Source organism: Eptesicus fuscus, chromosome 12 (assembly GCF_027574615.1).
Source record: "Eptesicus fuscus isolate TK198812 chromosome 12, DD_ASM_mEF_20220401, whole genome shotgun sequence".
Taxonomy (NCBI): Eukaryota; Metazoa; Chordata; class Mammalia; order Chiroptera; family Vespertilionidae; genus Eptesicus; species Eptesicus fuscus.
In genome coordinates, this window is record NC_072484.1 from 28,968,421 (window position 1) to 28,983,163 (window position 14,743).

Below are 14,743 nucleotides of genomic sequence, written 5' to 3' on the forward strand. Positions count from 1 at the left end.
ACTCAATGGAGACAATAGCTCAGGAAGATTAGTTTGCCAACAGCGAGCAGACAAAAGCACAGGGTAGGGGCCTTAGAGGCTCCCCAACGGCAGCGATCCGGTCCTTCTGAAAGGAGGCTGCACCTCAGCCGCTCAGGCCATCTCTCCCCTAGTCACGTTTGAAGGAGGGCGCTGCATGCTCTGGCGGGCTCCCTGCGGGCACTTTAGGGACTCTGTCCCGGCGGGGTAAATAGTGTGTGCGTCTCTCAGTGTGTGTGTGTGTGTGTGTGTTCGTGTTCAAGGATAGGAAGGCGGAGGTGCAGCTAGAGCCGCTGAAGACTCTCCCTCCGCTACCCCCAGCCTCTCGTTCCTCTACTCCGGGCAGGCGCCCACAGCCCACCTTGCAGCGCTGAGCTAGGGGCATCCCGCTGCCATGACATCCTGCATCCTGCTGCCATGACGACTGCCTCCTTGGAGACCCGGTACTGAGGCTGCGGTCCCCGGAGGGCCCCTGGTTCTCCCAACCCCCACCCCGCCTGCCTCCTTTGTTCTGGTGTTTATCTCGGCGTGCAGGGCTCCCAGGAGGAGTCTCAGGGCCGCGCCCGACCGCTTCCTTCGAGACAGGGGTTAGGGGTGGGAGGGAAAGAGGCCAAATCCCAGGGTTCGCAGAGCGGCTCCGACACTGGACCTAGAGATGCGCGAACCGATGGCGGAAGCGAGCTAGGGAGCGACTTTCGCGGGCCCCACCTAGCCCTGAGCCCCGCCTTGCGACCGCTGGAGGGGGCAGAGCCTAGGGGAGGCCCTTTCCAAGTGGAGGCAGAGGCGGCAAGTGCAAACTCCGCAGGGGAAGGTGGGGCGCGGGCGGGACCTACTCCTGGCACTCTTCCTTGGCTCTCTCCCTTCCGCCCGACGCTGGCCCCAGGTTAAGTCGGGCGGCCTCGCCGCCTTCATCACAGCACCTCCCGGGGCCCTAAGTGAGGGCTCGCACTGCGCAGCCGCATGGCCCTGCACGTGATGCAGTCGCGCAACGCCCGTTGGCGGTTCTCTGGCGCCCGCTTATTGGTCTGAAGCAATCCTCGCCCCACCCCCTCGGTCCACCAATGGGCGGGGGCGGGGGCGTGCCCGAGCGGCGGGTGGGTGCCACTCTGGGCTCCCTCCTCGTGCTCGGCGTTGAGACCCCCACTGCCGCCGCGATCGCCACTGCCCCCCGCCTCGGTAGTCCGGGCCCGGCCGCGGGGTGCGCCTCGCACGGTAAGACTGCCGCTCCTTCCGCTACCTGCTGGTTCCTCCCCGCTCGCCGAGATGCCCTCCCAGCGGAGCCTGTGTCCTAAGCAGTCGGTGCTCGAGACCCCGTGCGGCTGGGGCGGTGGAGGGGCGCGCCGTTGTCGGGGCCGGGCTGGGGAGGGCTCTCTGGCGTCTGAGCTGGGGAGATGCCCGGCCCCGGGGACGCGGTGACCGTCAGCTAGTGTAGCTGGGGTATTTCTGTGGGACGCTGTCCGGGGCACGTGTGACACTGAGGGCGGGGGCGTCCTGGGGTCAGCGCCATCAGCATCCCCCCACAGCTACAGCCCCTGCCTCGCTGTGTGACCTTGGACGGGCACCCTCTCTGAGCCTCGCGTGCCTCGGCACCCTCAGGTAGCAGGGCGGTGGTGTCGGGGAGTGCGGGCTCCAGAGACTGCGTCAACAGAGGTCTTGGTGGGGAGCGCACAGGATTAGCTTTGAAGACAGAGCCGCTGCCTCACAGACCAGGAGGGGTATGATGGGGAGTTGGGGAAGGCGGGGGGGGGGTCCTTTACCCTCATTTGTCCTCGTTGAGGATGAGAATGGGGCGGGGATGGGGGCGCCAAATCCATGGGGATGGAGGCGGGAGAAGATACAGGGTCCTACACCTGGCCCCCTGGTGCTTCTAGGGACTTGGCCCTGAGGCTGCAGGAGGGAGGGATTCCATTTAGGTTCTGAGCCAGTGTTCCAGTTAAGGAACAGGGGCCCTGCTGCACTGAGAGAGGAGGCACTGGATTGCCTTTCCTCTCGATTCTTGGCATTAGGAAGCTGGAGCAGAACGGAAGAAAGTCAGGGGCAGCTGACCAACCCTGGACCCTGCCTGGCCTTTACTTGTTGGGACCACCAGGGTGTGGCAGGCAGTCTGGACGCTAGAGGGAATCTAAGCACCTTCTAGCTGAGGGATCGGGGTAGGAGGGTTTTGTGGGGAGGGGATGCTGGATAGAGGAAGGCAGCTCTTCTTGGGGAGATAGGAGGGTGTGGCATGATGGATGAGAGAGAGAACACTCATACCTATCCTTACAAGGAAATGGAGTCACATCCAGACTGAGTTGATATAAAACTGCCACAGCCATACCTGACTTCCAGTCTTACCTTTCCAGGCATCGGTCTAAGTATGTGGGTCCCCACTGTGTTCAGTCTTGGTTGGGTCCTGGAGCCAGCAGGTCAGTGGCCCCAATGGGCAATCTTTTTACAAGCTTGAGCAATTAAAAAAAATGTCTTTATTGATTTTAGAGAGAGGAAAGGATGTGGAGAGACAGACACTGATGTGACAAACATCCATCATTTGCCTCCTGCATGCCCCCTACTGGGGATTGAGCTAGAAACCCAAGAAGGTGGCGGGTTCTGGAGCGCCACCTGCCATAGGCCCTCCTTCCCAGTCCGGAGGCTTGGGCCCCAGTGTGGGACAGCCTGGAGTAACAGACAGCACCCAGTGGGGCAGGAGTCGAAGGGGCTGAGAACTCTGGGTTTCTGTGTAACTGTCCATCTGTCCATCTGTCTACTCACTTGTCATTGTCCCTGGGCCTGTTCTTCATGCCAGAGGCTTCATTGGGCCTGGCTGAGCCCTGCCCTGGATAGGGTAACCTTGAAGCAACAATCTCTATAAAGTGAGAGGGACCTGACCTGGCAGCATTCTGTCCTCTAGAAAGAAGTTTCCCCCAATTTCCCCGAGAGTAACTGAGAGCCAAAGAAGCCCTTAAGGCCCTTGTTCTAGCTTTCCAGCCCTCCCCATCCTGTGGCTTGTCCATGGTACCACCCCTGACCTGTTAATAGCCCATCTAAGAAGAGGTGTCATTTTTTTTTTGCTGGGCTGGAGGTATTTTCCAGGATGTACATTCTTCATATCTGCCTTGTGAGTTCCTCTGGTTTTGGGGACAGCAGGCTCCCAGCAGTCTGTTCTCTGGCAATCCCTGGGGACTTGCCTGGCCTGGGAGTGGAGGAGGGGGACAGCAGGATGGAGGTGGAAAGGGGGAGGGAGGCCCCTCAACCCATGAGCTGTATTCTGAGAAGGCTGAAGTCCCGGGGGGCCCACCCTGAGGGCCATTCCTGGCTGTTCCAGGATTGCCTGAAGTCCTCTCTCTCCACAGTGCTTCCCTCAAATTGCCTTTGCCTCAAAAAGCAGGCCTTTGGGGTTTGCTTTTGCAAAAGTGGGGTTGAACTGGGGAGCCTTGTCAGAGCTTCAGACACCAGCTGCACCAAACCCTCTGAGGAAGAGGCCACTGCTTTTTCCTGTGTTACAGATGAGGAGACTGAGGCACAGAGATGTGAAGTAACTTGCCCGGGCAGCCTGAATCTGGACCAGGACTGCTGGGCTTGAGGCATACTCAGGACTTGGCCGGCACAGGAAGGGGCCTCGCAGTTCCCTCAGGCCAGTGCAGCAGGAGGCTGGACACCTTCTCCTCCTGCTTCTGATAAGGAATTGTGTGAAGAGCCTGGCTTCGGGGGACAGCCTCCTGCTGTGAGAAAGGAGGCTTGCTTCTTCCTGGCTCTGGGCCCCGGAAGTCACTTGCCTCCCCCTCTGCTGGTCAGTGCAGGAGATGCAGGTCCTACTCTCTGGCTTTATGCAGGCCCTACCTTTTGGGCTTTCCATGTTAAGGATGGAAAGGGTTGATCACCAGTTGATGGTGGCAAGGCGAGAAGAATGCCTAGTGGGAGGCTATCCTCGGAGATGGGGGAGGGGTGTGCCCTCCAGGGCAGAGGTTGGCTAAGAGAGTGGGGTAGGGCTTTCCTCTTCCTGAAAGCATTTGGTAAGAGTTGCCAAGAGGGCCCAGCCAAGGCCCCGACTTGGGCTCCGCTTAGTTTGGTCATTCATTCATTTAACAAATATGAAGTGAACACAGGTTCTCCCTGCCAGGTGCTGGGAGAGTTTGGCCAAGACAGAGTTTGGCAAAGACAGTTACTGCCCTTGAAAGGTAGGGAACATAGTTATTAAATGATCCCATAAATGAGAAGGGGATCCTTTTAAAGGTGTTTCAGGCCTATGCTGGGATGGGCAGGGGTGTGGTGTCGTGCTACCCTAAGAAAGGTACACTGGGGCTGCGATCCAGGCTAGGGGGACAGGATTGTTCCGGGCAGGCAACATGCAGTGCATTGTGGGGGAAGACAGGGAGGGGGCCCTGCAAGTACTGGGTCAGAGTGTTTTTGTGACGAGTCCCCAGGAGCCTTTGCTGAGCCGCCACTGGTTAAGAGTTTCACCAGGGCCTCCAGGGGAGATGCAGGGATCTTGTGGGCATTGGACAGTCATTCCCCCATGGCTGCAGAGGTGTGGCTGGAACAGCCTCTTCGAAAAGTGGGCAGGTGATCTGGTACCCTTTGCTCGTGGCCATTTTTCACATACTCTGAGTCCATAGCTTCAGAGGGTGGCTGGAGTGGATGGGGTGGGGGTAGGCTTCTCTCCTGGAGCCAGGATCCCTGGGGATAAGCAGACCCAGAGCAGCCCAGGCCAGAGATGATGAGTGGGGGCATAGTAACCCTGCTTGCACTCTGAGTGGGGCCTGGGAGCTAGCCTCCAAGGGGATGGGGATGTGTGCTGGCCTGGCTGTACCTGCTGTGGTGACTCCTGCATTCCTGAGACCCAAGCCTTGCCTTTCCTTGCAGCCTCCTTCAATCAGGGGTTCCTGGCACCCCAGCTGATCACCGTGCCCAGGAGGCAGGGTTGGGGCTGGGTGGATTTCTTGAACTGGGAAGTGGAAAGGGAGGTGAGGCCGGTGCCCAGGCAGCTCAGCACCTGTAAGACTTCCAGTTCATGCCCTCCACTGGCCCAGCCCCTCACTGTGAGGCCACCAATCTGTGGTTTGTTTCCCTTCCTCATTCCCTGGACTAGCTGAGATCATTCGTGGGTCACCCATCTCCCAAATACTTCACTGTGTATCTCTGAAAAATAGGACATACTTCTCTACAGAATCCAATTTCATTATCTCACCAAATAAAATAAGCTCTTATTTCTTAATGTCATCTAAGAACCAGTCCCATTCATACTTTCTAATTATCTCCCAAATGTGTTTTTTATGGGCAGTTAGAAACCCCCTACCCCATTTATTTTTCTTCTTGCAGCTGGTGTAGTGGAAAAAACCAGGTCATTTGTCCCATAGAGTACCCTGCCTTCTTGGTCTCTGTGTGTGTTAATCTAGAACAGCAGTTGGCAGACTTTTTCTGTGAAGGGCCAGATAGTAAATAATTTAGTCTTTGCAAGCTATGTGGTCTCTGTGGCAACTACTCAAACTAGTTTTGTGTTTTGTTTTTTTAATTGCAAAAGCAGTTTCAGACAATATGTAAACAAATGAGTGTGGTTGTGTTCCCATAAAACTTGACAAAAAACAGGCAGTGGTGCTGGCTGGTTGGCTGGAGCTTCCTCCCGTACACTGAAAGGTGGTCAGGACACACCCAGGTTGTGGGTTTGATCCTCGGGCAGGGTGGGCAGGGTGGTTGGGCACCTGCTGGAGGCAGCGGATTGGTATTTCTCTCATTGATGTTTCTGTCTCTCTCTCTCTCTCTCCCCCTATCTCGCTAAAAATCAATCAAAACAAAACAGGCAGCAGCCCTGTAGTCTGTTTTTTGCCCATCCCCTATCTAAAAAACTTCTCTTTATTTTTCTTGCAGTTTGGAAAAAATAACAACACAGGTCAGTTGTTCTAAAGACTATCCTGTTTTCTGGGTGTGTCTCATTGCTTTCTTGTGGAGTCATTTAATTTGTTCCACTAACCTCTGTGTTTTCCATAGGCCAGAAGTTGGAGCTAGGGGCTTGATTAGATGCAAGTTAGACGTTTTGGGCAGGTGCTGTGTCCTTGTCAGTGGTGCTGCCTCACATCAGGAGGTATCAGTGGCCAGGTTCCATTGTGAGTGAGGGGCGATTAACCGGTGCATGACTGGCTGATGTCACATCTCTCCATTGCAAACTTGTGTCATTCCCCTTAAGAACTCTAGGTCATCTGTTGGTGACACGTGAGCATCTGTAAGCATCTACTTCAGCAACCTTTTTCCTCCTGGTTGGTTTACCATCCACTGACTCACTGCCTCCAGCACGAGTTCGGGGTTGCAGAATTACTTGGCATTTGGTCATTTCTTTGTTATTTAATAGCGAGAATTCTTCTGTAAAAAAAGAGCTTTCTTTTAACCACCAGGGCAATTTCATTACGGGAAAGGCCAGGAGATAGGCTGAACTATTTCTCGTTATTGCCAATTTTCAGAGTAAAGAGTTCGGGCATTGTCACTGTCAGTGGTGACAAATGAGGGTTTGGGTTTGTTTGTTTGTTTGGCTTTCTCTCTTCTTTTGTTCCTAATCTCTGTGACTGCTCCAGTTTTATGTATTCCATCTGCTTCCTTCAGTTGCACTCATTATTCTTTTTAAAAAAATGCTTTTATTGATTTCAGCGAGAGGAAGGGAGAGGAAGAAAGGGATAGAAACATTAATGATAAGAATCATCGATCGGCTGCCTCCTGCATAACCCCTACTGGGGATCGAGCCCGAAACCCCAACATGTGCCCTGACTGGGAATTGAACTGTGACTTTCTGATTCATGGATTGCCCAACCATTGAGCCACACGGGCAGGCTCATTATTTGTTTTGATGTTGAGATGATCCCAGCTCAGCCCAAGAGGGCTGGACTGCTCACACAGGCTTCCTGGGCACCTCCGCCGTCCCTGCCTTGAGGCAGCTTGCTTTTGGGGGGCTGAGCTGGGGAGGGCAGTCCCCTTCACAGGCGTCTGTTCTGTATGTGGCCCTGGTCAGTCACCAGTAGGGAAAGCTCCAAGGACACGTCTTATGTAAACCCCCATTCTTGTTCCCCTCTAAGCATACTGTTGACTCTGACCTTTATTGGCTGTATGACCTGAACACTGTGGACTCTGGCTGCAGGAGGGTACACCCTTGGTGTCACCAGCTCTAGAACTGGCTCCTGGAAAGAGCCAAAGAAGTCCCCTCCTTTCCAGACTGCCCTTCCTGTCAGCCTCAGGTGGCCTGGGCACACGCGTTCTGTGCTGGTGCTTTGGCACCCAGAAGCTGCAGCTCTGTGCCTGCCAGTTGGGTCCTGGGTCAATAGGGTGTCTGGCGGGGTGAGGGCTCTTGGTGAATGTGGCGTGTGGGTAGAGGAGTTGGGGGCAGAGCTCCTTGTGCTAGAGGGTGCAGGCAACACTTGGGGTGCTAAAAGCAGCAGGAGTTTGGGTCCTTCCTAAAGGGAGGTCTCTGTTCTCAGGCCATGGGTGGCCCTGATCCCAATGCCTTCCCCACTCCCTATCCTACAGGCTCCTGCTGGTGTCCTTGGAGCATGGGAGGCTGCTGAGCTTAAGCGTCAGGGTCCAGAAGGAGCTGCGTGTCTCCCCCGTGGCAGGGAGGGCATCCATGGCTGCAGCCAACAAGGGTGAGTGCCTTCCTGGCCTGGTGGGGTTTGCAGGGTCTTCCAGCGGGTGCTGGTGAGAGGGGTGTTATTGCCTGTGGGGCCTGCATTGGCTGTGTGTGGGGGTGTGTGTCTGAATGTGAGCACAAATTACATCAGTAATTGCACCAGTGTTTATGCTAGGTCCTAGGGTACACCCAAGCCCTAGCAGGGAATGTGGGGACCCCTTGGTGCGCTGGTCTGTGGAGGTATGTGCCCTCATGTCCCTGTGTTCCAGCCTCTGTGTTGCACTGTGGGGGTTGGGGAGACATGCAGGGCTTGGGTGAGCACTGAGCTTGGCGAGGTGGGTAGAGCCACAGAAAGGAATTTTGGTTTCATTCAGAGTCAGAAGGGCTCCTGGAGGGTTTTAGGCAAGGGAGGCTGGTGAGATTTAAGGGTCAGGTCTGGGATCTCAGCAAAGAATGTGGAAGTGCCAAGATGGCTCCTCTAAGAACCCAGGTCAGGGCTAGGCCAGGCCCTGCACCAGAAGGACTCTAAGTAGGACTCTTGGGAGGCCTTGGGACTGTGGGGGCCAGAGAGGACTGGGGTCATGCTCTTGGTAAGATAGACCTCCCCCAGGATTGGCTCCTGATATCTGCCTGTCTCAACTCCTGCCTCCTGGCTTTGAAGAACCTGAGGGTCTTGTGAAGGGTTACACAGAAGAGGGTATCTCTGGGTAGGGTCCTGGAGGCTCCCCTGGGTTCTCCCATCTTTCCTGCCAGTGATCCGTGATGAGTTAGGGGCAGCGCAGCCTCTCCCAGGTGGTGGGCTCAGTGTGGGGTTTGCCCCCCTTTGTTTTTCCCACTCCCAGACAGGTCCCAAGGAGCCTGTTCCTGTCCTTGCTCCACACCTCGACCAGGTTGGGGTCATCAGGAGGGGCAGTAAGGGACCTCAGGCACAGGCATACCTGGAAGAGAAGGTCCCAGAGATGGGGGGCATGGCCCTGCAGAGGAGAGCCCTGGGCAGGCTTTCTGAGGCCAGGGCTGGGTCTTGGTCCACCTGGGGCTAGGTGAGAGTCTGGAAGACTGTCTCTTCTTGTCTCTGGTGTCAGCCTTATTCCCTCTAAGTGAGGTGTGATATTAGCCAATTCCCGACACCCATTCTTTGGGTATTTTTTGTGGGAGGACTGGGCCTCAAGCCTCATGATCCCCAGAGTCAGGTAGGATGTGGCCTAGCCTTGAAAAGAGTTCAGCCAGCGAGTGCTGGGTGATGTCAGGGGCACTTGCAGGGCCTCAGGGAGCAACAAGGAGGAGTCATTTCCTGGGGGTAGAGGAAGCCCGCAGTCCCTGGAGCCATCTCCCACTCTCGTCCTAGGCAACAAGCCCAGAGTCCGAAGTATCCGCTTTGCAGCCGGCCATGATGCGGAGGGCTCCCAGAGCCACGTCCACTTTGATGAGAAGCTGCATGACTCAGTAGTCATGGTGACCCAGGAGAGTGACAGCAGCTTTCTGGTTAAGGTATGTGCACAGCTCCCCCACCATTAGTCTTACTTCCTCCACCTCCTTCTCAGCCCTGCTTGGCTTCCTGGGCCTGTCAGTTTCACATCCTCTAAGCTGCCTTCATAGACATATCCTTATCCCTCCCTGGGCCTTGGTTTCCCCATCTGTGAAGTGGGAGGTGATGAGATTGCAATGAGATGAATGCATTTAGAATGTCACCTTGAATGAGGTGAGTGGAGTGGAGCCGTTATCATCTGCATCACCCTAATAATAGCAATGGAAGGTGGGTGTCCAGGCTGTGGTGTCGCAGGCTGGGTTCAGGTCCAGGCCTGCTAGTCAGGCTCTGTGACCTTGGCAGTTCACCTCAGCTTCCTGTTCTCTGAAATGAAGACAATTCACATCCCATAGAGTTTGTTCGAGAATAAAATGGAAGAATGTATATATGTTACACAGTTGCGAGACTAACTAATTATGCTAATAACAAGGTATGACTTTATTTTCCTTTTTTGCCAAACCGCTGGCTAATTCATCCCCATGTTTTCTGCTCTTTGGAGCACACCTCCTATTGGTCACACTTCACACACCCTCCAGTGTGGCTTCTCCAACGCTTGGGACACTGTTGGATCCCACAGCCACTTGGGAGGGGCAGGAGAAAGTCTCTGAAGGGAATGGATTGGGGGAAACAGAGAGTGAGGCCCTCAGGTTGGACAATAAACCAGGGCTCCAAAGTTGAGCAGGAATGCCGGGTGAGGGGGAGGGGGCGCATCTGGTCCATCGAGGCCACCCTGAGAAGGGGCCCAGATTCATTCCCATCTCTGCCCAATCCTTGCTCTTTCTCCTAGGACAGTGGTCGGCAAACTCATTAGTCAACAGAGCCAAATATCAACAGTACAACGATTGAAATTTCTTTTGAGAGCCAAATTTTTTAAACTTAAACTTCTTTAACCCCACTTCTTCAAAATAGACTCGCCCAGGTCGTGGTATTTTGTGGAAGAGCCACACTCAAGGGGCCAAAGAGCCGCATGTGGCTCGAGAGCTGCTGTTTGCCGACCACGGTTCTAGGACAACTTCCCCAAGGGAATAAACAGAATGAAATAAAACTTAAAATAGCCCTGGCTGGTTTGGGTTGAGGGTTTGATTCCCAGTCAAGGGCATGTACTTCGGTTGTGGGTTCGATCCACCGCCCTGGTTGGGGCATGTACGGGAGACAACCAATCGATGTGTCTCTCTCACACTGATGTTTCTATCTTTCTCCACCCTCCCTCCCCTTCCACTCTGTCTGAAAATCAGTGGGAAAAATATCCTTGGGTGAAAAAATCTCTCCCTCTCCCCCACTCCCCATTGCAATATCTATTCATTTCTATTACAGAAACTTTGGAAGATAGAGAAAACGATAAAGAAATTTAAAAGTACCCACAATTTTAGAATCTAGAAATAACAATGGTTAATATTTTGATGTGTGTCATTCTAGTTTTTTTTTATAGCTTTGTTTCCATAAACAAAAAGCTGGTATCATAGTGTAACACTGTTTTTTGTTTGCTTCTGTTGTGAACCGTCTCCTGCCCCTGTCAGTAAATCATTTTCCACAAGATTCTACAACTGTATTCCATTATATGTATCATCGTTGATTTAGCTGGCTCCCTATTCCCCGTGTTACTGCTGTTTCTATTTCTCACTGTTATAAAGAGGGCAGTGATGAGTATTTTTTTGCACATCTCTGAGTATTTCCCCTGGAAAATTCTGCAAGTGGTGCAGCTGCATCACAGGTCATCCTTGGCAGTTCCAGCCAGAAAGCTCTCTTGAGAAGTGTGTCCTCCACCTGCAGAGTGCGGGAGCCACACGGACTGAGCTTTATCATGCAGTGGCATCAGCCTGATCCCATTGAAAGGCTAAATGTTCCATGCAGCCAACCCCAACTGGCCCCCAGGGACAGGCCCCTCCGGCCCCTGAGAGCATGAACAGAAGAGTGTGTGTGCATGTGAGCTGTGGGTACAGCATGCACCTCTGTGCCTCCTGGACTGGCACTCGGTCAGCCTACCTGCTCAGCAGCCACCCTGGCTTGTGACCCTTCATACGACTGGAGTTTCCAAGGATGGCATCTCTCCCAGAGGGCATCGGTTGCCAAGCACTGTATGAACAACAGAAATTGCTTGGACCCTGAGTCGGGCCTGTTGGACACAGTGCGCTTTTGCGTGGGCAGGCAGGCATCCATGTTCAGATGCCAGCAGGCAGGCAGAAGCCTGGGTTCAGTGGCTGGTGCCAGGTCTGTGGGCCAGCTCTGGACTGACACAGCTGGTCTCGTGTCAGCTTCTCATTCTATCCCAGCCTTCATCTGTGCAGTTTGTGTTGCCCCATGCCTCCACATGAGTGACTGGAGGACCAGTGTCCCTGACCCAGGGCTATTGGCCCTGGGCAGGTGATAGTAGTGATGGGGGCAGGGGAATGGCCCCTTCTGGGCAGTGGCTGGTACCTTGCTCTGGGCTACTCACGGTAAGTGGGGCCAAGAGGCCTGTAGCCTATCATTTCCTGGCTTCCATTTCCTTGCCTATAAAATGGGCCCCTGAGGAGCTGTGGGGCCCATGAGACAGATGCTGAAGAGTGGCCCAGCTGTGGGGTGAGGTCCTCAGGGAAAGACCTGGAGTCACCGGGCTTGGGGTGTGGACCAGCTGGAGTGGAGGGGGCAGATAGACCCCCTAGGGTCCCCAAGGGAACAGGTGCAAAGGCCCACAGGATCATAGATGGCATGACGCGGGTGGGCCCTGGGGGAGGCTGTAAGTGAAGGTGCTTCCTTCCTCCGCCCTTCCTGCTGCAGGTTGGCTTCCTGAAGATCCTGCACAGGTATGAGATTACCTTCACTCTGCCCTCGGTGCAAAGGCTGAGCAAGGACGTCCGAGAGGCACCTGTCCCCAGCCTGCACCTCAAGCTCCTCAGCATCATGCCTGTCCCAGAAGGTGCGTCCTCTGCTCAGGGTGCTGGAGGCTTGCCTTCCTCCAGCAGGGCCTGGGAGTGAATGGGAGTGAGAACATGGGATGCTCTTTTCCCCCCATGGAGCGGGGACAGGCAACGCAGCAGCCGGGAACATGACGCCTTCTATACGGGCTTACAGTGTGGCAACTTGGCAGGTCCCTTGCCCCAGGCCTCACTCCCTGGACAGAAGCCCATGGACTCACACTGTTGGCCTATGTCTGCCCCATTGCCTGATAGTTCACTCAGCGGGATGATGGGAGCCACTGAGGAGCTGGCTCTGGACCTTCAGACCTCCCTCACTCATGTCCCTCAAGAGAAACCTGCTGGAGCCTTAGGAACTTCATGGCTCCCTCCTAGCCCCCACCTGGGCTTTGGGCTGGGGGCTGCCTCTCCCTACCCTGCTAGCTTCAGCCCCCACCCTCTCCATAGGCTAGGGCGTCAGTTTCACTCTTTTTCCAAGCCCCAGCTTCAGTCACATGTCCCCCCCACCTCCTCATGACCTTACCCTTAAGTGGATTGAGCAAACTCCCTCAGGCCTTTGCCTCTTGCCACTTAATCTGCTCAAGTCCTGGCCTGTCCAGCCCCCTTTCCAATCACTCCCTCTCCCTGCCTGCCTTTCGGGGAATCAGCAGTCCCTCCTCCTGGAAGCCTAAGTTTGACCCTTGGAACCTTAATGGGGTGGCCCACAGGCCTGAGGCATGTAGAGCTCATTGAAGAAGGGGAAATTCCTGACGCCTGTGCCCCAGCCCCAGGGGCACGGGTCCTGGGCCATCCTTGCTCTTTTAGAGGAGGGAGAGGATGAGTACTGGGGGGCAGGGGCTGGAGGCCATGGAGTTGCTGATTGCCCGGACAGGTTACAGCGTCAAGTGTGAGTACACAGCGCACAAGGAAGGTGTCCTCAAGGAGGAGATGCTGCTAGCCTGTGAAGGTGGCACGGGCACCTGTGTGCGAGTGGTGGTGCAGGCCCGCGTCATGGGTGAGAGTGCAGGGCATGCATCTGGCTAGGGGAGGGAAGCGCCTGTTTGGCCAAAAGGGGATTCTGCCTTCCTCCTGTCTGAAAAAGGGATCCTTGCCATGGCTGGGGTTCCCCACCTCCTTGGTGTCTCCACCTCCCCCCATCCCCCACTTCCCCCATCCCCCGCCCCCGGAATAGAGCCCAGAGAGAAGGTAGAGGGGTCCTCTTGGAGTGGGTGGGGCCAGTGGTCCAGCCTGGCTTACTGACTTGAAGCCTGTCTTGCAGACCGGCACCATGGCACTCCCATGCTGCTGGATGGTGTCAAGTGCGTGGGTGCTGAGCTAGAATACGACTCGGAGCACAGCGACTGGCACGGCTTCGACTGAGGCCCACGCCCCGGCCCACCTTGGGGCCCCTCAGCCTTAATCTCCACCTCATCTCCCCAAATGCTGCATGATGGTGTGGCTTCCTCATCTGTCCCTAGGATGGGCATGGGGGTGGTGTGTCTAGGGGCCTCCAAGCTGGGGCCTTGCCCACACCTCACCTCTGCCTTCATTCATGCCACCTCCCTGCCTCTCCTGTGTCTTCCTCTTCCCACTTCCTCCTCTCCATGTGCCTCAGTCTCCTGCGGGAAGAAATGGGTTGAGCCCCCAAGGAGGCTATCTGAGGAGGGGTGGGGGAGGGGGAGGACCTAGGGTGGGTTTTACCTATCCCTCCCCACTTGCAAGCCATAGGAGCTCCAGCCAGGGCCCGGGAGAGGAGGGAGCTGGCTCTGTGATGTCATCATTTCCATTACTGCTGCTGCTGTCTCATTTAAGCCACCTCTCCTGCCTCCTCCCTCTTCCCCACTGCTGTCTATGGTGAGTAGGAGGGAGGTGCAGTTCCCAGCTCCTGCACCCAGGTGTGTGTTACTTGGTTTTTAAACAATGGTTGGGATGAAATCCTAAAGAAATAAAACTTTCAGTGGATACCAGAGACCAGTGGGATTTTTGTTCTTCAGGGTCCTGAGAACGCCCAATCCCTTAGACTATGGGCCAAGGTACAGTTCTGGCCAAGCTCCTACTTTTAGGAGGCAAGGGAACTGTGTGGTATTATAGTCCTAGTCCCCAAAGAGCTATCTACAGTGATGGCATTTTAGGCCTGAGAACAGTTGCCAAGAGAGTTTGAATGGAGAGAGCCCTTCTGCTCAGGCCAGAGAGCGGTCTTATGGAGTGGGGGAGTTCTGTTTGGGATACTTGACAAGGAGACACCAGCATCCTCTTTCTGATCATTCCTAGCCCCATGCACAGCTGAAAGCTTTCTCCCTTTTTTCTGGAACTCAGGCCCCCGCTACTACATAACTGGGGTTCCCTCTTGTGAGGTACCAGCATAAATGCTTTATTGTCACCTTGGGCAGGTAGGGCTGCTCCATGTCCTGGGCGGGCATTAATGGCACATTGAGTTGTCTGGCAGAGCTGAGACAGTCCTTGGTGTCCCCTTTGTCCTCCTAATGTCCCTCCCCCGTTTTGTGGCTGGGATAGGGTTCAAGTGGGTCATTCACAGGTTGCCCTTGGGGCCTTCATCTGTCCCGAAGGAAAGCCCGCCCCCAGCATGCTACCCACATTCCCTCATAAGTGCCTTCACCCTGTACACTTCTCATTAGCCTGCTACTGCCCTTTCTACAATTAACAGTCATACTGGGGTGGTCAGCACCACCCCAGGAAGGCCCTGCCACCCCTGTCCCTCTTGTGTCAGCTTCCAGTCACTTTCCT

At 55.1% G+C, this 14,743-nt stretch overlaps 1 protein-coding gene across 5 annotated transcripts; it reads left to right on the top strand.

Annotated features, from left to right (window-relative positions):
- Positions 1–396: 396 nt before the first annotated feature.
- Positions 397–13,967, top strand: ADISSP (adipose secreted signaling protein). Of its 5 annotated transcripts, none has more exons than XM_028144733.2 (7): positions 1,176–1,230; positions 5,860–5,881; positions 7,501–7,616; positions 8,946–9,088; positions 11,883–12,021; positions 12,891–13,013; positions 13,278–13,967. In XM_028144733.2, the coding sequence occupies exons 3-7, from the start codon at positions 7,598–7,600 to the stop codon at positions 13,376–13,378; spliced, it is 525 nt and encodes a 174-aa protein (XP_028000534.1). In that variant the 5' UTR covers positions 1,176–1,230; positions 5,860–5,881; positions 7,501–7,597; the 3' UTR covers positions 13,379–13,967. The 5 variants fall into 5 exon arrangements, with proteins under 5 accessions (XP_054580137.1, XP_008139262.1, XP_028000534.1 ...); XM_054724163.1 differs by lacking the exon at positions 5,860–5,881 and adding an exon at positions 2,361–2,423 and having other exon boundaries at positions 1,182–1,230; XM_054724162.1 differs by lacking the exons at positions 1,176–1,230; positions 5,860–5,881 and adding an exon at positions 397–461.
- The last annotated feature ends 776 nt before the right edge of the window (positions 13,968–14,743 follow it).

What these genes read in the sequence shown, in the direction of transcription:
- ADISSP (XM_054724162.1), top strand. Translation starts at nt 436, where the DNA reads ATGACGACTGCCTCCTTGGAGACCCG. An exon ending in ACTGCCTCCTTGGAGACCCG is followed by an intron (nt 462 to 7,500) that starts GTACTGAGGCTG and finishes CCTATCCTACAG; the next exon opens with GCTCCTGCTGGTGTCCTTGG. An exon ending in GGTGCAGGCCCGCGTCATGG is followed by an intron (nt 13,014 to 13,277) that starts GTGAGAGTGCAG and finishes CCTGTCTTGCAG; the next exon opens with ACCGGCACCATGGCACTCCC.